The sequence below is a fragment of the Atheta coriaria genome, unplaced genomic scaffold, assembly GCF_025399875.1.
Source record: "Atheta coriaria isolate IRGN ID8LTWV9N9 unplaced genomic scaffold, Caltech_Dcor_3.1 hic_scaffold_1_pilon, whole genome shotgun sequence".
NCBI lineage: Eukaryota > Metazoa > Arthropoda > Insecta > Coleoptera > Staphylinidae > Dalotia > Dalotia coriaria.
Window position 1 is genome coordinate 6,646,001 of NW_027045443.1, and position 20,522 is coordinate 6,666,522.

Genomic DNA, 20,522 nt, shown 5'->3' on the forward strand with positions numbered 1-20,522 from the left:
TTGTTCAATTTTTAACAAAATTTGTTGGCCCTGAAACAAACATCATTCTGTCTAAATTATTTGTCTCGGATGATCAAAGTAATGCTGGCAGAGCTAAAATAATTTTTTTATTTGTTTAATGTGAAAATATTAGATAAATGGAATTCCCTGAAAACAAGATGGTTTAAAAATACAATTTCCATCCAGAGTACGCAACGTATCTGACAGATACATACAGAAACAAAGCTCGCGACGTGTGAATTCGTTCGAGGAATATCTTGCAAAACTGGTTATAGTAAAACTAGAATTAAATACACCTAAATAAATATAGATTTTTTAAATATCCAAGTATTTTCAACCAGATTCCTTCATATACTATGTATCACAAACATTTACATAGCGTGCCCGCCGGCAACTATGTTGTCATAGATTTGTGTCTCGTCTGCAGCATTCGTCTTCCGATTTTCAGTACCAATGCTTATTAGGCCTTCGAGAGCACGAAGTCAGCAAGCAGCACGCGATCGCCGCATAACGACAAGCTGGCACGTAGCCGCCAGCCAAAAAGAGTTATTATTAAAACTATTTTCGTCACCTCAGATTGCTGGCGTTTTCATCATCCCAAAACCAAGAGTGTTATACGTGTAATTTTAATTGCAGCGAAGAGGAAATCGCACGAGCAGAAACGTGGAGGACAAGAAAAGGAGAAGTTTGATAACAGTTAGTCCACTTCGCCGGAGGCCCAAGAAAACCGTACTTATTAAATAAATATAATGCGCATATCGATGGGACTAGATTTGAATAAAAGTAAAGTAGTAAACTGCGATGAGCGTGTCGATGATATTAAACTCACTTTAAGTTAAGACATTTTCAGTCTTGGTTCCGCGTGTCATATCGGCCGCACAGTCCGCACAAGTTAGTAAAACGATTTATTAACGAACTATCTTAACGTCTGCGCCGATACCTCCGATACTGAGCAACTAAAGTCGGTTTTCGAAACGCGCAATACAATATTCGAACGGCGTATTGGATCGGATTAACAATTAGAACATTTTGCACACGAACACGCCGAGACTACAAAGCATCCCGATGCCACACCCACGTCTTCTTCGTGTGGTCGAAGCGATGAGCCAGCCATTGCTGCTCCAAGAGTTGGTAGCGGTCTTTGCTGAGGTATAACGGCTTGCCGCGTCTGAAAGAAAACAAAAGATTAGTTTGTTTCACTCTTAGATGCAATAAGCAAGTGGTGTACTTCAAGTCGCGATCCTCTTCTTCAAAGTCGTCCAAATACAGTGAGCCCCACAGGCAGGCGCGCTTGCCGCGTATCACAATGATGTACGTCGAGGTGACGACCAGGAAAACACCAGTACCGGCGCCACATTCCAACGAATGAGAGACTGCCTCACAGACGTTGCCTTGCTTGCAGCAGTTCTGCTTAAGGCAGACGATAGTGCCGCAGAGCAGACAGATGCTCGTCTCGGTGGGAATTTGGTGGCATTTGCGACAGGCGCGCTCGTGGTAGTACGTGAATATTTTCTCGTATTCACGCGGCAGTTGGAGGAGGCGCGGTGGCTGCCAAACAATGTGCTGTTCGATGAGTAAACTACACGCGGCAACATGATTTTTAGCAACAAACGCGCCCAACTCATTGCACCACATCGTTGGCTGGCGGTGGTGCACCTGTGCGTCGGTGTCGCTTGGCCAGTTAAGCGCCACCGCTGCATTGAAGCACTCCCAATCCATACCCTCCGTGACAAGCTCCAGGTAGTAAACCAGCCGTACAAACTCTGACTCGGGCGTACGGATGTCCGGTAGTGGCTGGTTGAAGAGGTGGTGGCGGAGTAGTGCCGCAATGCGCAAGAACGGCAGACAGAGCTTCTGCACTTGCTGCTCCAACGCAACCATGTTCACCTGCGTCTTGCCAAGAGAACTCTCATTCTCTTTGTAAGTGGGGCTGTGGAAGAGCGTAATATCGATGAGGGCCAGTGCCGCCGCAAGTGAATCGATATGCGACGACGAAGCGTCCTGGATCGCCTTGGAACGCTCGGCAACTGTTAGGCCGCAGGAAACTTGGGCGACAACTTGATAGTACATAAGGTTGTACAACATCTTCACAACGGTGGTAAAATAGGCTGCACAAATAATAAGAGAATTAAACACAATTCGTTATAATTGAAGGAATAAAAACTTACTTTGGTCTATATATAATGGTAACAGGAGAACAAATTGTAAGAACAAAGCTATGGGGTCTTTCAGGAGCAGTGGCATTTCGAATAGAAGTCCCACCATGGCGGGACATTCCACATGTGCACCACTGAGCTGTTGGAACGTTGTCGCCGCTTGTGGCCACATCGCCACCACGCGCGCGTGCACAGTCAACACGTGCAACAGAGGAACTGCAAAGAAATAGCATTGTTTGTATTTGTGGTGACACTGGGTTTTGAGAACTTACTAATGCAATCACGTTTTGGCAAAAGAGGAATAGGCGGTTCCTGTGCAATCGTCACCAGGCTACCACCGCGCTGCACTAGTTCAATCTCTAGGTTCGTCCTGGCAGCAGATGTGACAAACATGAACAGAGAGAGTTTCGACTGCAAGTCAGCTGGCGGCTTTGCATAGACCCCATTTGCGTACAGTTGGTCATATCTTCCATTGCTTTACCTATTGCTTCGGATAAATTCGTTACATCCTGCAACAACAACACAATCGATAAACACCCCATACGCCAATACAATACAATACAATACAATAATACATACAGGTGTATGACCATTTTCCCGAAGTAAACTACCTAGCTCAGTCATGACTTCGTGCATTCTCGCTGGTCTCGCACGTACAATTTGCATACAATCGCCTAATTTCGGGGCCAGCGGCATCACAGAATTCGCCAGCTGTCTACATAAAGGACAGAAGTATTCGCCCCTGAAAATATAAATCGTTAATCAGAGAACTCAACACCGTTTAGCAATTCATCGTACTTGTCAGGTGCTAATATTTGTTGACGTTGTTGCGACCGCAGCGAATTAATGTACGATTTCAAGCAATCCAAGTGAAGATGATGGCCGCAGGTCTGTACATACACACCATCCTCCCATCCAATATTGATGGACATCTTCCACGATAGCTGGCGGTGTAATAGTAAAACAATAGTGAATTATGTATTACGATTGATTGCCAAATAGCTTACCGTGGTGAAGTATCGACACAAATCGTCGCACCGCCTATCGAATTCGGCCAGCATCGTATCGTCCTTGCTCAACTTATTACGCTCATCGTCACAAGTGGGTAAAACTGAACGCTCAGAGCTAGGCGCTTTGCGTCTATGACCAAGCACGTTGGTCGCCTGCACAAGAACCACCAGACCCATCGGTTTCTTTTCCGTGGTTGGTGAACTTTGATTGCAGATAACACAGTCATACTCTTGATTCATAGGTTCCGAAGTCGTTTCAGTACTGCTCCATTCCATATCTGTTAAAAAATAATATAATTAGCCGAATAGAACTACATTTTTTTGATATTTCTTTGTAGCGTGAAATAAAACAATCGACTTACTGCTGTTGTCGCTTTCTTTGGTCGCCTCCATAAATTGTTTCTGCTTGTTAGCGAACTCCGCCATCAATTTCTGTTGTCGCTCCTTGGCACGGCGACGCCTCGCCTCACGATCCGCCAATTCCTTTCGCTTAGCTTCCACCTCGCCGTCCTCCTTCGGTGGCCAAAGACATCCGCGTGTTTCGGCAATATAGTCCTTGCATGCGGGATCAGCAGCTGCAATCTTATCCAGTAGCCTTCCAATGTAAAAGTGCCGTCGCCAAGCATCTCGGGATCAGCGCGCTTCTCAGCATCGTCAGGGTTGTAACTGTTCGGTTCTCCTGCGAGTTGCGCGTGCAACTTCAGCAGCAAAGAAATGATACTCTCATTCACTTTGCAATTACGTGAGTCGGGCACTTCCACCACTGGCGGTACCCGCTTGTAGTACATCTTGTGTTTACCACTCGGCGTCATATGGTTGCGCATTACTAACGCGTTGTCATCATTTGGCGAGTCTGTCGATGGTGGTGACTCGTCCGATTGCGTCGGAACCATCATCATCGTGGACGTGGACGGCGTTGGCTGTGGTGAACCAAACAGTTCCAAACGTAGATCCGATGGTAACGCAACCTGCATCATGCCTTCATCAGACGTAGAGGTGCTTGGTGTGATTGGGGCAAAAGCGCTGGGTACTGCAGGTGTGGAATAGGCCGTGGCGACGACCGTGATGGGCCTGGAATTGCCACCCGTCGATCCAAATTCGGATTCTCCTGCTCATTATCATCGCGTTGATACACCGCGGAGTTGCCTGCGATCACGACCTCACTAGTACCTGGTTCATTCCACTCGGTTTCATCCAGCATAAACACCTCGCTCAAGGGCGATGGTGGTTCTTCTTCATCGATGCCTCCGGCGCTTCCATTATCACTATCCGAGCTGACTACGCGCGAACCAAGGCTGCACGCAGTCGGGGCAAATTCTGGAAGCGCTTTTAAGCGTATGTAGTCCAACGTCGTACGCAAATTCTCGAACAGGCTATCCGTGGGGAACCAGTTGGTCAGGTCCATATCTTGCAATTGATGTTGGGAGGAAAGTGAAGCGGAAGACGCCGAGCACATGCTAGTATTATTAGCATTATCGGCAACTTTTTCGTTAATATCGATTGCCTGTTCCAAGAGGAAAACAATCAGTGCCATGCCGTTCTCGTTCACCAGGTTATGGTTGTCGATGGCCTTCATGAGCACGACCAGGGCCAACGCGTGAAAGACCCGCGAGCGCAAGATAAGACGTGGATCCTCATAGGCGCTACTACATTCAGAAGGTGTTCGGAAGGGTGGCCATGGCGAGCCGCTTTTAATTTGTTTGCGTGTCGCGCATAATCCGCATACCGATCAAGCGACGTTTGAAAATCGCGGCGATGTACAGCACGCAGAAGTACATGAATAGGATCGTACTGCGACTGCCATACGGCCGCCTTGGGCACATACATGCCCTGCTGCATATTGCCGGTGGCTTCAAGTGCAGGTGCACGGTAATCAGCCACTTCTGCGAGCAAAGCTTCAAAATCTCGTGACTGCGACGTCCCGCAGCGCTCTGGCATCAGCTCCATCAATTGGGAATGGGTCTTATCGCTCATGCATAACAGTGTGATCATTTCGAGCCGATTGAGGCCAGTCTCGCTAAGGCCCAGATTGGTGCGCACGCTGATGAGGGTAGCGAGGAAGGTGAGCATGCTTTCCACCATCGGCGGTTCTTGTTCTTCTTCGATGGGCAGATGATAATCACGAGTGAGCGGATGGGAATCCAAAGAAGTCCATTCGCGAACGTGGAATTTGTCAATGATGATATTAAGAAAGGATTCGGCAGGGATTCGCGTGCAGCAGATCTGCAGGAGGTACAAATCGGCATCCACCATCGAATTGCAGAAATTGCACTGGATGTACGTCATTGCTTGGCCTTTTATTTGCAAACCATTTCGCACCCACAGACCATTGATAATTTCATAGAACGCGACCTGCAGATGAGTAATAAATCATGATTATTAACTAGAAAATTATCGCTAAGTTGAACAATATACAAAAACATACTATTTTAGTGTTAAACTGATAATATTCAACAGTATATCGTGGATCAAGGTCGGAAATGGTGTTTAGAGACACGAACTGATGGCTTATTCATTTTCGCCCATAGTTCATAAAATATTTCTTCTACCACATCTATTAAAATTACAAATGATAGGATTAAATTCAATTTTGGGGATAGTTAAATGTGTTGTCCCTCAATCTTTCATTAATCATAAAAATGATATCTATACAAAAACAGGGCCGCGTGCGTCTGTCGATGAACCAGGATAAACATGTGCTTTCCCAACCGCAACTGCAATCAGCGATGCCTTCCGGCAACTTGACTTTGACTCACCATGATTATAGTTTCCTGTTGGCACTTCCGGTACATTTGTCACGGATGCAACTGATAACTACTCATAAATGTGTAGCGCATTAAAATCTTCATAAATACGAGTTAAGATAACTGGCGTAGACAAAAAGTTGAAGATGCGCGACTAAAGAGCATCAACCTAAAGTATAAACATAAACATTGATACGAGAAACCAAACTAGTGCGAATTCCATGAATCGACGCGTTGCGCAATTGAGACAAAGCCATCAAGCACCTCCCGCGCCTTTGGAGCCCCAAGACCCGCCACAACAGGAGACGGACGCGCACATGCTCTCCACTTGCAGGCGCTCCGAGTGTAACTCAGTCGCTGGTTCGCCGCGCGCTGGGCAGGTCGCAGTTAGTTTCGAGTTTGCAAAGCGCGAAACATGCGCCTCGCACTTTGCTAGTCTTCGCGACGTACGCGGGCCACGTTACCACGCTCGCGGTCCCGCTGAGTACTATCCTTGGCTATGGTGTGACGGCAGTTAGTTTGATTCACAAGGCGCTAGAGCTAAGCGAAGATCTCATCACCAGCGATGTGCCATTGCCAATTATAGGGAAGCGCGAGCGCACGCTTAAAACAGCATAAGCGCGGTAGCGCGCCAGATCGACGCCTTGGAACGGCAGGATATGAGCACTGCCATGCGTACCCTAACAATCCTGCAGAATGGTCTGCCACAGCGTATAGCCCTGGAGCTAAAGTTAAACAATCTGAAAGACTACTTCAATCGCCTGGACATCTACTACAACCGTATGAAGCAGTACACTGACGAACGCGCTCCGGCCGCACGCTTTCGTCGTTTCGAACGGTACACGCTCGAAAACTTCGCTGGCGAGGCAATTGCGCACAACCCCAATTCGGTGGTGAGCCTCATCGAGCGTGTGCACGAGTACTTCAAACCGGAGCGGAAAGGCATTCTCAACAACGACATTGTTAAACCACTCGAGCACCTTGGCGATGTAAGTAACGCGCGCATGCGCAGTGCAGTACCATATAGTACCCCAAGCTGTCGGGGTTTCCCCGTTTTATTATCACGTCCTAAAGAGGTTTGATCTTGGCGCTGTGTATATATTTTTGCGCGGAATAAAGTGTGGGCGGATAGGTAATCGGCCTCAAACGGATCGTGTGTGCACGACCAAAGGAAACGCTCGAGTTAGTGAGAAATTTTATTTTGCTTGAGTCACAAAGTATCGACCTGTTGAATACACAATGGCCATGATACCACGAAAGCCTATGAATCATACACGTGATTCAAACGAAAGTCGGGGCCATAGAAACAAATTCAAAAGAGAAAGAACGAAACGTCACAAACTCGATCAGTTGAGGTTCAATCAAATGGCCGCTAATAAACGGTGGACATAAGGCGGAGTAGATGCGCAATTCTATTCACGCACGTGTGCGTGGATGAGCAGGTAACGCAGGTAAACCGCACCAAAACGTAAAGGTCGTCCATACGTCCATTCATCGATATAATACCCGATGTGGAAAGTGCGGGCGATCGCGCGCGCGCGGCGTTGTCGCACCGCGCTTTGCTGCTGGACGCGGGAGAGCGCACGGCAGCCGCGCTGAGTCGCTCCGTCCGTCACGCGCATGACGCACATTACTCTTTCCTGCTGATTGACGGCAATCAAGCACTACCGACCGCGACCAGTACTGTTATTGTTGTTGTGCATAGTCCCCAGAGCGGTCGAAGCGCTCGCACGCTACATTCGGTTCAACCAAAGGCTTTTGTACACCTCGCATTGCATAAGATCAGCGGAGATATCACAGGTATGCTCGAATTTCGCTAGCGTATAGCACCGGTCCGACCCGGTTTGGTCAATTCCTCCGCGTTCAATCGCGACGCGTCAGAGGTTGCGAGCGCGCAAACACTACAGTGAATTAAGTTCAATCATCGGCATAATAAACACTGGCTGGCACTTGTAAGTTGTTTATTTGATCGCGATAATATGTGCATGCAGTTCAAACCCACCGGCTAACGATTCAAATTTCACTATGGAGGAAATAAAGTAAATATTATATAAACACCAGTTTACGAACGAACACGATTCGCAGCTTTTTAATGCATGCTCTGTTTGTATTCACATCAAATTTTGCCAAGCAAACATCATGCAAGTATAATATTTGTGTAAATAACACGTTTACATGTTTGAAATTGAAACGCAAACTTTGCGAATTTCAACTAAAGCACAAATAATCATTACAGATTGCGAGCTGTGAGTGAAACCTTGAAATTCCTTCTAAAACAGATCTTTGTAGCAAACCGCGTGGCATAGCATGATGTCGAAGCAATAACGATTGTGTGAATGTAAATAGAATAACATAAATGTGCGACGTTCCATCGAAGTCACCAGTCTCAATATCATTGATATAAAGACGCAATACACAATGCTTTGTCGCTTGGCCGCAGATCGTGGAAGCAATCGGTTATGTAGAAATAGCTCCGCATGTGTTGCGTGAACATTTGTAAACAATAATTATTATTTTATCATTCGGCTTCCTCTATTTCTGATTGTCGGTTTTGTGTGGAACTAGTCTTGCACGCCGTGTCAAATATCATATCGTGCACGAATATCCGTCACTGCGTACAGTTCATAAAAGTGTGTTAGGGAGGTGCGTCCGGCGTATGTAAAATTTCGCAAACGCGCAATATTTCTAACACGGAAGGTACGCGTGAGCAATTCGCGTGTCTCGACAAAAAAAATATAATCGATCGATAATCTATTTGCACATAAATACAAATATGGTTAGCTCGTTGAAAGTACGAACGAAATGAATCAACGCTTACAGGCAATAGAAAAAAACAAACAAACAAGCAGGGTTCGAAGCCAGCCGGTCAGCGGCGCGTCGTGACTCATGAAACAGTTATTACTCGCGAGTCGTGCGCGGCGGGTGGATGAGTTCGTTCTTCGCGCTTGCCAACAAAACAAGTCGTCAAAACTTAAAACCGACAACAACGCGCGCGCGCGCGGCCTTAATTGTAATCGCATTAAGTTCAGTTGGTCATTTTAGCACCCCGAATTTGGTTCACCGTAGCATGTCACTGTGACACGCAGACGAGATGCAAATACAATACATCTTTGTGCTCTCGGTGACGGCGGCGGTGATGGGTGTCGAAGCCCGTGCGCCTCGTGAACGTCCGCTGCTACCTGTCGATAATATGCGCAAGGCGTTCCTGCGCTTAGAGGACGAACTTTCGACGACGGTCGCGAATAGTGCGATGGCAAGTAACGAGATTGCCAAAAATAGCATCCCGCTCGACTTGGTGCTCATTCGCAAGATGCAAGGTTTCGACGTGAAGCTCCAGCAGGTTGGTAGAATGCGTGTGCTAATGCGAGCTGGTGTGACTAAATGTGGTATGCTTTGAAGGAGTTCCCGCACGATATAAATTATGGTCTGGACGCGCTGCAAAACTCGTGGGTTTGGGCTCGCGCCAGTGCCGAGATGCGCACGATCTTCGTCACATACGAAGCGTTCCGCCGCTTTCAGGACCAGCAGACAGCGGTGGGGCGTATTCCGTCGCCGCGTCAGGCGTGGGTCGATCTCGCCGAAACGGTATTGAACGACTCGAAGGCCTCAATGCCGGGCACCATGCAGAAATTACACGAGCTCAAGATCAAAGAAAACCTCTTCCTCAATGCACTTAGGGTATTGTGCTTTATCTTAATCTCCATCTTCTCCAGAGCGCAAAACTTTTTAATATCCACTAATCTCATCATTTCAATAGGAAGTTGATGGTGGTACTCTATGCAGTATTCATGAATCGCCACAGCAAATGTTGCTAAACCTCTACAATACCGCCGTGATCACCGAGCTCAAGGCCTACGCGATGGTTCAATTTTCGTACATGTTGCTACGTCTCTATGACAAGGGCAACTTCACGAACGAGGCTGAAGTTATGAGAGAAAAGTTCCTGCAACGCACCAGAGAGACTACTGAGTCGATGCGCGACGCTCTCAGCCGCGCGTCCAGAAAGTTATGGATCTGTGATCCCAAAAGTTCGTTAAAGGCAAAAACTACCTCGAGATAACTGAGCTGCTACAGGGTTACATTCAAAACGAGGTGGACCTAAACGACCAAGGCACATGTCGTGAAAACTGTGCGGAGTATAAATATACTAAGAGCCACTCATGCTATATGAACCTCTACTGCAAACAGCAGCGGCGGTGTAACGGCAAAGTGATAAACTGTAGATTCGTGGACTCCGACTCGCAGGTGTGTCCGGCGGGACCTGGTACCAACCGGCGGTACGATTACGTCGAGTACGAAGACGGGCGTGTTTACGGCCACAAAAGGGTGGCTGTGCGAGGTCCACTGCTAAGGTGGATAGTTGGTGGCGGTGGCTGTTCTGGCATTGCTCTTACTGTATGTGTCTCTGCGACGAGCAGGGTACAAACTCAGATCGGTACATTAACCTACGGCCAGCATTAACCAATATAGAACAAAACAAGTGAGTTGAATTATAGTTCTAATTATGACAATGCTAACACTAACTAACATTACAGAGTGGCGGTTGGATTACGCTTCGCTAAAGTTGGGCGGATAATATACTTGCAGATCCAAGAAGGTGAGCTTGGAAAATCTGGTTCTATCACCTCAAAGAACTGGGTACCGCTAGAGAGTTACAATATCACTGATAGGAACGTGCATAATGGGGTGGACTATCACACATTAACATTCGAAAGCAGGGCGCTAGATTTAGACGACTTGGAAACTGAAGAGCAAGATCAAGTACTCACAGGTAAATAAAAACAACAACAAAATCTGATCTCTGCTATAAAAAGATAAATTCTATTGAAGGAGTGCGATTCCAAATGCTCGGATCTCATCTAAACTTCCAAATCCGACTGACCTCTTTCGACTTCCTTACTGGGCAGTTACAACCTGAGAAGAGCTATTGGAAGAGTAACCACAACACGGATGCCGCGCGCATTAATCCCAGGTAAATGAAAACACCAGCAGAAAATCAATAAGCATGCATGACTTCTATTGACAATATTATTGAAGAAGTGACTGACTGACTTTCATCTATTTTCTTGATCTCTTTGCTCTATTTAAGCCACTCATTGGGACTCTATCGACCTTATCGATTGTAAGCCCAAATGAAGCAGGTGCTTTGACTTCAAGTTCTAATGATTTGCTTTCTTTCTTTCAATACAGGAAAAACTCGACCTGGAGCGGCGTGATATCCCCACGCGTGCACAGTCTACCTCGCAACCGGACAGCCAAAGCGACATGTATCTTGAATTCACGCATACGGATTATGAGCGCGACGTGGCACAGACGACTATTCCGTTCTTCGATAGCCAAGACGTCGTCTCGGAGATTCCGGTGCCCTTGTCGGGTGCCGGCATTTACCACAAAGGCCTGCCAAGCTTCGGCGGCTTTGTCGCGCCAAAGATTATTACGTACAATTACAACGCGTTGCTTGAGAACGCCATCGACGATTTGGACCCCGACAAGTTGGTCAACTAAACTTTATACTTATTGTTAACGCATTCTTTCAAAGAAATAAACTATGATACGATTGTAAGCTTTTTAAACGAATATTGTAAACAGACGAATAATGTGATTTGATTATTGTATATCAATGTAAAGCCCTAGACGTAGCAGTAATAAATAAATAGTTTCGAAGACACACGAGATATACTTCTTTGCGTATCTAGCCACTTTTCAATGTTTGTTAGCTAATAAACTTCTTAATAATGACTCACCTGAACACGTAGCGGATGCATCATCAGTAAATTCAGCACCTCCGATGACGGAAGCACGTCGTTTAAATCAATTCCCTGCTTGGCCACTGCCTGGCAGAGAAACACGGCCAAATACCGATGCAGAGGAAGATGAAATGACACCTGCAGCGAATATTCCTACAAAATAAAACAAAAGAACTATTGTGTTGTGACTAACATAGTTTAGATGGGTACTTACCATGTTAGTATTTGTATAGTTGATGGCGTCCAGCCACTCTTGCAACGCCGCCAAGCAGGCGGTGAGGACACGTCTGGTGAGGTTCGCGGTATTGTGGTCAACAAGATGAGATACGAGTGCCCACATGGGGTACGCGCTAGCCTCCAGTTCGGCACTGAACGCCGCGTAGTAGGTGTTCGGTTCAAACTCCACGTGCTGCGTCATCTCCTCTGGTTAACGTTCATGCCTTGGAACATGGCGAGAAACGTGAACCACATGTCCAGCAGGGAGTCGTCGAACATGAAGCGCCACGCGACCGGTCTATGCGAGAGCACGTTGTTCAGGTCGCTTACCAGCGGCCAGTAGCAGTGGTCCTTCATCACCGACTGGCCGCAGTCGACGACGAAGTGGAAGTTGTGGCAGGAATCTAAGCGTTGAAGCAAAATGCCACATGTTATTACGGATAATTTCGCATAGTAACGCGGCACTTACCGTGTAAACTGTTCTGTATCAAAATTTTGCTCATCATGTACTTCAAACTGACGACCATGACGTGCAGCAGGTTGAGCTGCTCGGTCATGCGCAGCGCGAGCCCCTCGTTCGAGAAGAGCTGCACACTAACGTGAACAACACGATTGCTGAGCATGTCCGGATCGCGGCTCTTCTCCAGCATTTTAGAGATGCGGCTGTAGTGTAGAACGAAAGCGCGTGTGAGCGCTTCCTTGTAATCGGGGTCGGGCAACATATTCAAGAGTAAACACACTATTTTCTGTGGAAATTCAAACTTGACTGTCCAGAAGACGAGCTCCTCAAGAAAAGTCTTGTGCAAGAGCTGCTCTTGCAACGAAGGGCAGTCCTTGTGCTCATCCATCGGCACCGGATTCGGCAACGAGCGCAGCGCCTCCTCGTAGATACGTCGCGATTCGACCAGATATTGGTCGTGATCGCTGTCAGGCGGATTGGGCACCTCGTTAAGCAGTCGATACTGCTGTGGGTTAGTGAGCGCCGTGGTCATCACGCGCCGCATTAACCCGCCCATGTTGTTGAAGTCCAGTAGCATGGTGATGTAGGCATCGGCATCGTGAATGGGATTACGGCCAGTTTCCGTACCGCCAGCGTAGTGCTCGCGCAGATGCTGTACTAAACGCAGAATGATGCGCGGCATCATAGCCTGCGCCACACACATGAGGTCAGTGGGTGCCTGGTCTTTGTTCACCGACTTGTTCGGTCCGTGGCGGTCACAGAACCTGCAAAAGCATTTGAAATGTGTGAGTGATATGTTCACACACTGACGGTGTTGGTCCACTTACCCCGTTTCCTTCATCACGGATGTATCACCGCAATCACATGCACCACCCGCCTGACTGAGGAACATATTAAAGTCGTGCCGCTGGTGATTGCCCTTCTTGAAACACTCGGTGCACAGTGACATGCAGGGGCTGATACCACAGGTGCGGCAACGGTAGGCGACGAAGTTGGGTGTCCACACCAGGCCGCAGGTGGTAGCATTGTCAAAGGTGCGCACAGTGCTCGCGAATTCGTCGGGAGTGCGCCCGCCGGCGATGAGCCATTTCACCCATTCGATCGTCTCCCACTCGCTGATGACGTTGGCCGGGTTGAGCAAGTTGTCGAGCACCTGGTTGAGGTGCTGTGAGGCTGTGTCGTTCCACATCCACGCGGACTGCACGGCTCGGATGTATGCGGCGGCGGCGCGCTTCCCTTCGCCATCAGCACCCGCGCCTCGAAGTTGGAATTCGATGAAGCCATCTGCAAGTAGGCGCCGGCGAATTAGTCGCGTACAGGCATTGCCACTTTGCCTAGACAATGCGACTATTGCACAACGCGTTGTTCTGATTGCACACCCCGAAGTGCACACGCGTCGCAGCTGATCGGCGGAGCAACAAATTGTCACTGTTGCGTATCGTCGCCGACGAACCGCTCACGTTTGACGTGTGCACGTCTTTTTGGCGGTGCGATGATGGACCGGCGAAGTCAGCGACGTCTTCCGCGCCGATGACGACGTCGCGACAACCTCGGATCACCTCAGCGCAAGGACAAGGATGTGCGACGCCCGCTCGCTGGCGAGGTTATTGCTGCCCGCAGCACGTTCAACTCGCCAACTCGAGAGGCGACCGACTGCGTGCGAGCGGGCAGGCAGGCAGACAAGCGTTTCGTAAGCGGCGAGCGGTCGACCGCCAGCCGACCGCACGCTCCCGTACACACGCACGCACGCACGCACACAGCCGCGGCCGACCAGGCCCGAGCAGACGAAAATCCACTTACGCTTCGTCGTCAAAGATTTCCCGAGCTATGCGGATGGTGTCACTACGGCGGCAACGGCATGCCCGCGCACTGCGTTCGTTCACGCGACGGCACGACCCCTGCTGAAGGCGTCGCAATGCGGATGAACGCGGACGAGCACCGTCGAAATCAATCTCGAAACTGTTCTCCGCGCTCGCGATTCGTCTTCGAGTAGAGTGCTAGATCTCACTAGAAATAAATGGTTAGAAACGCGTTTGACAATTGACAATCTGCCGGGGACTACGCATGCGCGCGGCGCGCACAAGCTTTAGCAGGCAACACAAATATGAATACGCACAATAGTATTGAACAATATAATGATACACGTGCTATATTGCACAACACTGTGTAAATACAGAACCCGTGTACAGAAAACATGAAAACAATAAGTATTACAGAACATGATTGCTTTTTAATTCCCCAGAACGAAAAGTTTGAAAACAATTACATCGTGTCAGTCCGAATTCGAAAAATAGTTTATCCAACGCACGCTGTTTTGCCTCCTCCATGGTTGTTGCAGATGCCATAGTGCACAGTGGTATCACGCTATTTATACTATATGATACAATGCATGGTGTTTGGCCTTCTTCCGACATTTCCAGAAACTGTAGCTCCAGCTCAAGTTTTCGAGGAGTCGTCTCATTTTATCTTCGGTGTGTGGCTCTTCAAAAACTGTCAAACATAAAAATATTTTTAAAAGTGTACCAATACTAAGTACATCGTTGCAATAATTGATGTTATGTGTTAGTAATAAACTCAACAGTAGCATTTAAATTCATGGGTTATTCTAGTTCTCTTATCTGTACTCACTTCCTCAATATCTTTAAATGTCAATTTCAGCTGCGCAAGATGATACGTCAAATGCGTGGTCATGTCCCATACACTCATACCAAAATATGGACTGATTTCAATACCTTCCAAGCGCTCTAATATCATCTTGGCGACATTTTGCCTCGCCTGTTTCTTCGTGTTAGCCGTGTTCCTCACCTAATAGATTGTCCAAGTCTACCTTCATAGGTAAAAATCTTTTGGTGTGGTGGGCCACAATCATCAATGAGATCATACTCTAGTCCTGTGATATTATTCCTCAAGCAAAGATCGTCTAATTCTCCAATATAGTTGACGACTTTTGGTAATTCACTTTCATCATCAGGTGATAACTGTTGTGATGTTTGGGCAAGGAATGGTTCACAATCACTTTTAAGTAATCTTGGAGAAGGAGTAATGCATTCTTTGCAGTTTCTTGCTTTGCTTCTTTTTGATCGTCCTCGTCCTGAGATTTAATATTATTAAATTAAACAATTACTATAAATTTATATTTTGCGTACCTGTTGCAGAGATATCCAGAACGTGAACAACGTATTCAAAAGATTTTCATGTGTACCTTGTTGCAGAGTTATTAAATCATAAGTGGGACCATGTCCGCATCTCTGCGTGGATAACTCTTGCAATAACATCGCTGGTGTTTTGTTCGTCATTATTTGTTTTGACTGTAACCATGGAGGTGCTCAGAAAGTGAATACGACAACAGTTTAATAAAATTCTTACAATATAACGCAAACGCTTCTTTTTAAGTTTCGATGTGCTCACCACCTGGTATTTATATTTACAAGAAAAAATATTTTCTTTTGGGGTTTATTCGTTCATTTGAATTAAAATAAGTGTTGGTTATCAAATAGCACTGCTTTTACGCAATCTATGATCAACTCTAACCGAGTGTAATTTTTAAGGTTAACTTTACAGCTTATAAACGGAAAAATTGCGACAACGCATGTTCGACATGCAACTGGGCAAACAATTTAACCAAATGACAAAATGTAGAATTTGTAACTGACTTTGAATTTTGCTATTGATGACTGACTTTTATTTATTTTTTGTGAAGTCTAAAGTTTTTGCTAGTTGCTAGGAAGTTCAAATTCATCTTTCTATGCTTCGATATTTTGAGCGCCGTTTGCAGAAAATGGTCTTACCTTAGCTTCCACCTTCACGGACGATGGAGAAGATTTTGAGTCTGATGCTGAAGCACTAGATACAAAACTGACATCACATCTATTACTCTTCCTCTTTTTCGGTGGGTTCCTTACTCGATTTTCGTCTTCTTCGACGAGTGTACAGTTTCTCTTCTTTCGTGTTTTATTTGATGATAAATTATCATTGTTTTCCTGCATAATACGTCTTCCTACTGTGGGAATATAATCACAAAAACAAGTCGATGTGTTAAATTACTTCATGGATCTCGCCATCGTCCTTGGAGCAATCTTAGACCAATAATTAATAATTATTCAGGGAAAATAATCGCCTGAATTTGCGGTTAATCGCGGCATATGTGCAACCGCTCACCACGAACGACTTTTTGCGACTGACAGGGTTGGGGATATGTATACACTTGTGAAAAACCGCACAATCGCGCTTGTTCAGGCAAAAACCGACAAGTCAAACGTATCGATAACACGTCGAAACTACTACTACACACGCTAAATTCTCACTCCCTAAATTTACTTCAGCCTGCATCATTCTTGCAACGTTAGCAGGAATATTCCCAAGACCTTCATTCGCTTCAATTCGCTCTAGAGCTCTTGAGCTCTTGTGAAAGTTACACGTAAATAAATCGTAAAATCAGCAAGAGTTTCGGTCATTGCATACCTCATCCGCCACTGTTTAACTATTTTACTTTGGAGCGCGATGTTAGACCGGCTAAACTCGTTCAGAATCGTTTGAGCATCGCAAATAAAAATTGGGCAACTGTCTTCAGAACCAGGAGGACAAGCTACGCAGGTTTCGCCCCAACAGCGCTACATCTCCAATTACATTCAAAATAATAACATTGAACAATAATAGTTTGAAGATTGTGTAAAGATTTGGTAAGAGCTGAGACAAACAGAAAACAAACAGTATATTCATTCGATAAATATTAAACAATACTTCTTTTATAATACTAACTTTGAATCAGCTGAAGAAATTGCAAAATATGTGACGTTTTACATGTTTGAAGAATTCGTTGTAATTGAGCAAAACATGTTATTGTTTTAGGGCATCTAAAGCCCGCCGACAAAATCTCTCAAATGATACTACAAATTCTATTAAAAATAAATAAAACGTTGTCGATGCGGAGTTGGAATAAATTCCTATTATATTAATAGATAATAAGGTTCCGAATACAAACACTTTATCTCTGCGAGAATGGCAAGATTTATAAGCAAAAGTAGTTGCATTGTGTGTATGTTGGAAACTAAAAAAGTATTTGATACCACAGTTCAGAGTTCTCCGCGTGTTGATAAATCAGCCTTTGATAATTCGCCGCTCAATCATATAGTCACAAAGCGCGGCCTGATCAGGGCGTTGTTTCAGTCTCTTAGATTTCCTAAAGCGCCAAGCATGCGACTCGGGCTCCTGCTTCTTTTGCGGCTTGCATAGGCCATGCAATCGCCATCCAAATTTCGCTCATGATGGGCATCCTTCTGCCCAAAACTTTAGACGTGTTATTGAAGTTGCGCGAAGGCAAAAACTTGTTAGATATAGATAGCCAGGAGCATGCTCTGAAAAATCAAATCAACAAAGTGGCGCACCAGATAGACGATTTGCATCGATTGGAGGTGAGTTCGACATCGCGCACCCTCTCCTTGCTGCAGAGCTCCCTGCCTGATCGAGTCGCCTTGGACCTGAAGCTGACCAATCTCAAGGAGTACATGCGCAAAATCGATGTGTACTATAAGCGAATGAAGCAGTATGCTGGCTACCACACTGGATATAAAGTCAATCGGAGAAGTATTCGTGTCCGCCGATTCGAACGATTCACGTTGGAGAACTTTGCCACAGAGGTTGTGGCACATCATCCCAATTCGGTGCAGAGCCTCAACGCACATGTACATGAGTACTTCATGCCAGGCCAGCTAGGCATCATGAACAGCAACATCGTAAAGTCCTTTCTAAAACTAGGATCAGTGAGTATTTAGTGAAGGCCAGGCACATTTGATAAAAAAATAATATTTCTAGGACATTGAGAAAGGGACGCAATGTAGCATGCATGAATCTCCACAGCAGATGCTCATTCATCTGTATAATGCAGCTGTCGCCACCGATGTAAAGGCTTACACGATGATGCAGTTTTCGTACACGCTGCTTCGGCTCTACGGAAAAGGCAATTTCACCCACGAGGGCAATGTCGTGAAAGACGATTACCTCCAACGTATGCAAGAAAAGGCAGAGTCAATGCGTGCGTCGATAGGTGACGTAACCAGGAAGTTGTGGAATTGTGATCCGGAGAAATTCATCCATGGCCAGAACTACGTTCAGTTTACCGAGCTGGTTCAAGGCTACATCCAGAACGAGGTGGACCTCAACAAAGATGGCACCTGTTGGGATAACTGCGCAGGGTATCAGTACACCGAGAGTTACTCTTGTTATAAGAATCTGTACTGCAAGCACCAGCGACGATGTAACGGCAAAGTGATTAACTGTAAGTTCGTGGACTCCTATTCTGAGGTGTGCCCGGCTGCACCCGGCACGAATCGGCGATACGAGTACGTCGAGTACGGTGACGGGCTTATTTACGGGAAGAAGAATGGCGCGTGTCCCAGGAGTACCAAGAGGGCAGACAGTTGGTGGCGCTGGGTGTTCTGGCACTGCTCGTATTGTCTGTGTCTCTGCGATGAGCAGGGTAAAATTCCGATCGGTACATTGACTTGCGACCTGTGTTATCGCACATTGCAGAAAATAAGTGAGCGTTCATTCATATTCAACTACTAAGTATCTGTACGCACTTGATATATATTACAGAGTGGTTACCGGAATGAGATTCACAAAAGAAGGACGCGTTATCCACATGCAAATACAAGAAGGTGTACTTGGGAAAGGTGGAGTCATCTCATCAGCCAGCTGGGTACCAGTTGTAAGTTACCAGATTACGGATAGGAACGTACGCGAAGACGTTGATTACCATACCTTAACATGGCTAGACAGGGCAATAGATCTGGATGACTTAGAAACTGATAAAATGCATGAAGTACTTACAGGTAAACATACAAAAACATCAATCATAAACTAAACTATATGTTAAAGGAATACGGTTTGGAATGCTAGGAACGCATTTGAACTTCCAAATACGATTGACTGCTTTCGATTTTGACTCCGGCGAACTGCAACCTGAGAAGAGCTATTGGAAGAGTAATCACAACACAGACGGCGCAAACGTTAATCCTCGGTAGGTTCATAGAGCAACACAATGATGGCAACGTGTTAGGAGCATAAATCCAACTTTTTAGGCGAAAGATCGACATGCAAGGTTTAGACATCCCCACGAGGTCGCCTCCCTCTTCGAAACCAAACCACGAAAGCAATATGTATCTAGAATTTACAAACACTGATTTTGCAGCAGACGTAGCACAAACGACCATTCCGTTCTTTGACAGTCAGGAGGTGTATTCTGATATTCCTGTGCCTTTAGCAGGCGCTGGCATCTACTACAAACGCATAGCAAATTACGGTGGGTTTGTAGCGCCAAAGATAATTACGTTCAATTATCACGGAATACTAGAAGAGGCGATTTACGATTTGAACCCGGATGAAATCCAAGTTGTGTAAAGTCGACATATTTATATGCATAGAGAGATTAGGTGTTTTATATCCACGAGTATATTATATTATTCTCGAAGAAGAGTTCACCTTTATAAATATATACATACTTTCAGAATAAAAGTTTACTTTCATAACACAGTTTGGGCGATGGTTTGTAGTGAGCTGCGTATGAAACAAATATTTGTTGTCATGTAAATCATGTGTCATTTAAGAAAATACACTCCTATCATCCTCGACTCACAAACCATTTCATCGCGTCCCGATTTCAGGACCGAAAATGCCGAGTGCTACTCCGTAAGTTTTGTTCTAAAACAAATTCAATAGATGGGCAATGTTCTAGTAAAAAAGCTCGAATTATTTTGAAGATTGATATTCATATATACGTAGGCCGCCATTGATTTGCTCGATCTGCAACGGAGAGACATTCACGAGTCAAGCTCAGCTTCGCATTCACCTGTACCAAGCTCACGGAAAATTGAATTGCCCGAAATGCTTGAACTACTGCGATACAATCGCTGCGCTCGCGAGCCACTTGGCCGTAGAACATTTGGCGGTTGATAGCGACTCTTACGACTCACAAAGCGACTCTAGTGATGTCCTCAGTACCACTACGGAGGAGGTCTCCGGAGAAGACTCTGGAGTGGATGACACCTCTCTAGATTCCTCTCTTGAGTCCAACCAATAAATTTGCGAGTTGCTTTAAGTCTGTTACCAGGTATCATGTCGTTTAATAAACGGATTTAATTTCAATGCTTTTATTTGGTTAATTATTCTTAAATGACGGATGAGTATGTATG

The 20,522-nt window shown here is 45.9% G+C and overlaps 5 protein-coding genes and 1 long non-coding RNA gene across 7 annotated transcripts; 4 read left to right on the top strand and 2 right to left on the bottom strand.

Annotated features, from left to right (window-relative positions):
• Positions 1 to 90: 90 nt before the first annotated feature.
• Positions 91 to 14,346, bottom strand: Ubr3 (Ubr3 ubiquitin ligase). Its single transcript, XM_065317014.1, is given in 18 exon segments — positions 91 to 1,168; positions 1,229 to 2,108; positions 2,169 to 2,372; positions 2,429 to 2,590; positions 2,593 to 2,665; positions 2,736 to 2,898; positions 2,955 to 3,100; positions 3,164 to 3,444; positions 3,529 to 3,777; positions 3,780 to 4,142; positions 4,145 to 4,855; positions 4,858 to 5,518; positions 11,655 to 11,810; positions 11,872 to 12,080; positions 12,083 to 12,277; positions 12,343 to 13,097; positions 13,161 to 13,575; positions 13,578 to 14,346. Coding segments are annotated over 18 exon segments (5,781 nt in total). The 5' UTR covers positions 13,618 to 14,346; the 3' UTR covers positions 91 to 1,050.
• orion (chemokine-like protein orion) lies at positions 6,260 to 11,578 on the top strand. Its single transcript, XM_065304206.1, is given in 10 exon segments — positions 6,260 to 6,899; positions 8,993 to 9,250; positions 9,310 to 9,588; positions 9,668 to 9,935; positions 9,938 to 10,227; positions 10,230 to 10,390; positions 10,446 to 10,681; positions 10,741 to 10,882; positions 11,000 to 11,033; positions 11,077 to 11,578. Coding segments are annotated over 10 exon segments (2,337 nt in total). The 5' UTR covers positions 6,260 to 6,569; the 3' UTR covers positions 11,416 to 11,578.
• Positions 14,347 to 15,000: 654 nt separating the features above from the next.
• Positions 15,001 to 16,630, bottom strand: LOC135803356 (uncharacterized). Of its 2 annotated transcripts, XM_065316958.1 has the most exons (4): positions 16,236 to 16,630; positions 16,122 to 16,176; positions 15,480 to 15,641; positions 15,001 to 15,424 (listed from the first exon to the last, which is right to left on the bottom strand). In XM_065316958.1, exons 1-4 carry the CDS (start codon positions 16,304 to 16,306, stop codon positions 15,254 to 15,256), a joined length of 459 nt encoding a protein of 152 aa, XP_065173030.1. In that variant the 5' UTR covers positions 16,307 to 16,630; the 3' UTR covers positions 15,001 to 15,253. The 2 variants fall into 2 exon arrangements, with proteins under 2 accessions (XP_065173030.1, XP_065173025.1); XM_065316953.1 differs by having other exon boundaries at positions 16,122 to 16,627.
• Positions 16,631 to 17,452: 822 nt separating this feature from the next.
• LOC135803287 (uncharacterized) lies at positions 17,453 to 19,050 on the top strand. Its single transcript, XM_065316884.1, has 3 exons — positions 17,453 to 18,092; positions 18,145 to 18,868; positions 18,928 to 19,050. The coding sequence occupies exons 1-3, from the start codon at positions 17,595 to 17,597 to the stop codon at positions 18,942 to 18,944; spliced, it is 1,239 nt and encodes a 412-aa protein (XP_065172956.1). The 5' UTR covers positions 17,453 to 17,594; the 3' UTR covers positions 18,945 to 19,050.
• Positions 18,974 to 19,731, top strand: LOC135793874 (uncharacterized). Its single transcript, XM_065304991.1, has 3 exons — positions 18,974 to 19,163; positions 19,210 to 19,351; positions 19,413 to 19,731. Exons 1-3 carry the CDS (start codon positions 18,974 to 18,976, stop codon positions 19,729 to 19,731), a joined length of 651 nt encoding a protein of 216 aa, XP_065161063.1.
• A 198-nt stretch (positions 19,732 to 19,929) lies between these two features.
• On the top strand, positions 19,930 to 20,475 carry LOC135803443 (uncharacterized). The gene is made up of 2 exons (XR_010550798.1): positions 19,930 to 20,019; positions 20,113 to 20,475. It is a non-coding gene; the product is annotated as an uncharacterized lncRNA (long non-coding RNA).
• The last annotated feature ends 47 nt before the right edge of the window (positions 20,476 to 20,522 follow it).

What these genes read in the sequence shown, in the direction of transcription:
- LOC135793874 (XM_065304991.1), top strand. Translation starts at nt 18,974, where the DNA reads ATGCAAATACAAGAAGGTGTACTTGGGAAAGGTGGAGTCATCTCATCA. An exon ending in AATGCATGAAGTACTTACAG is followed by an intron (nt 19,164 to 19,209) that starts GTAAACATACAA and finishes TATATGTTAAAG; the next exon opens with GAATACGGTTTGGAATGCTA. An exon ending in GGCGCAAACGTTAATCCTCG is followed by an intron (nt 19,352 to 19,412) that starts GTAGGTTCATAG and finishes CCAACTTTTTAG; the next exon opens with GCGAAAGATCGACATGCAAG.
- LOC135803287 (XM_065316884.1), top strand. Translation starts at nt 17,595, where the DNA reads ATGATGGGCATCCTTCTGCCCAAAACTTTAGACGTGTTATTGAAGTTG. An exon ending in CCTTTCTAAAACTAGGATCA is followed by an intron (nt 18,093 to 18,144) that starts GTGAGTATTTAG and finishes TAATATTTCTAG; the next exon opens with GACATTGAGAAAGGGACGCA.
- LOC135803356 (XM_065316953.1), bottom strand. Translation starts at nt 16,319, where the DNA reads ATGCAGGAAAACAATGATAATTTATCATCAAATAAAACACGAAAGAAG. An exon ending in CCGTGAAGGTGGAAGCTAAG is followed by an intron (nt 15,642 to 16,121) that starts GTAAGACCATTT and finishes CCATGGTTACAG; the next exon opens with TCAAAACAAATAATGACGAA. An exon ending in TCTGGATATCTCTGCAACAG is followed by an intron (nt 15,425 to 15,479) that starts GTACGCAAAATA and finishes ATTAAATCTCAG; the next exon opens with GACGAGGACGATCAAAAAGA.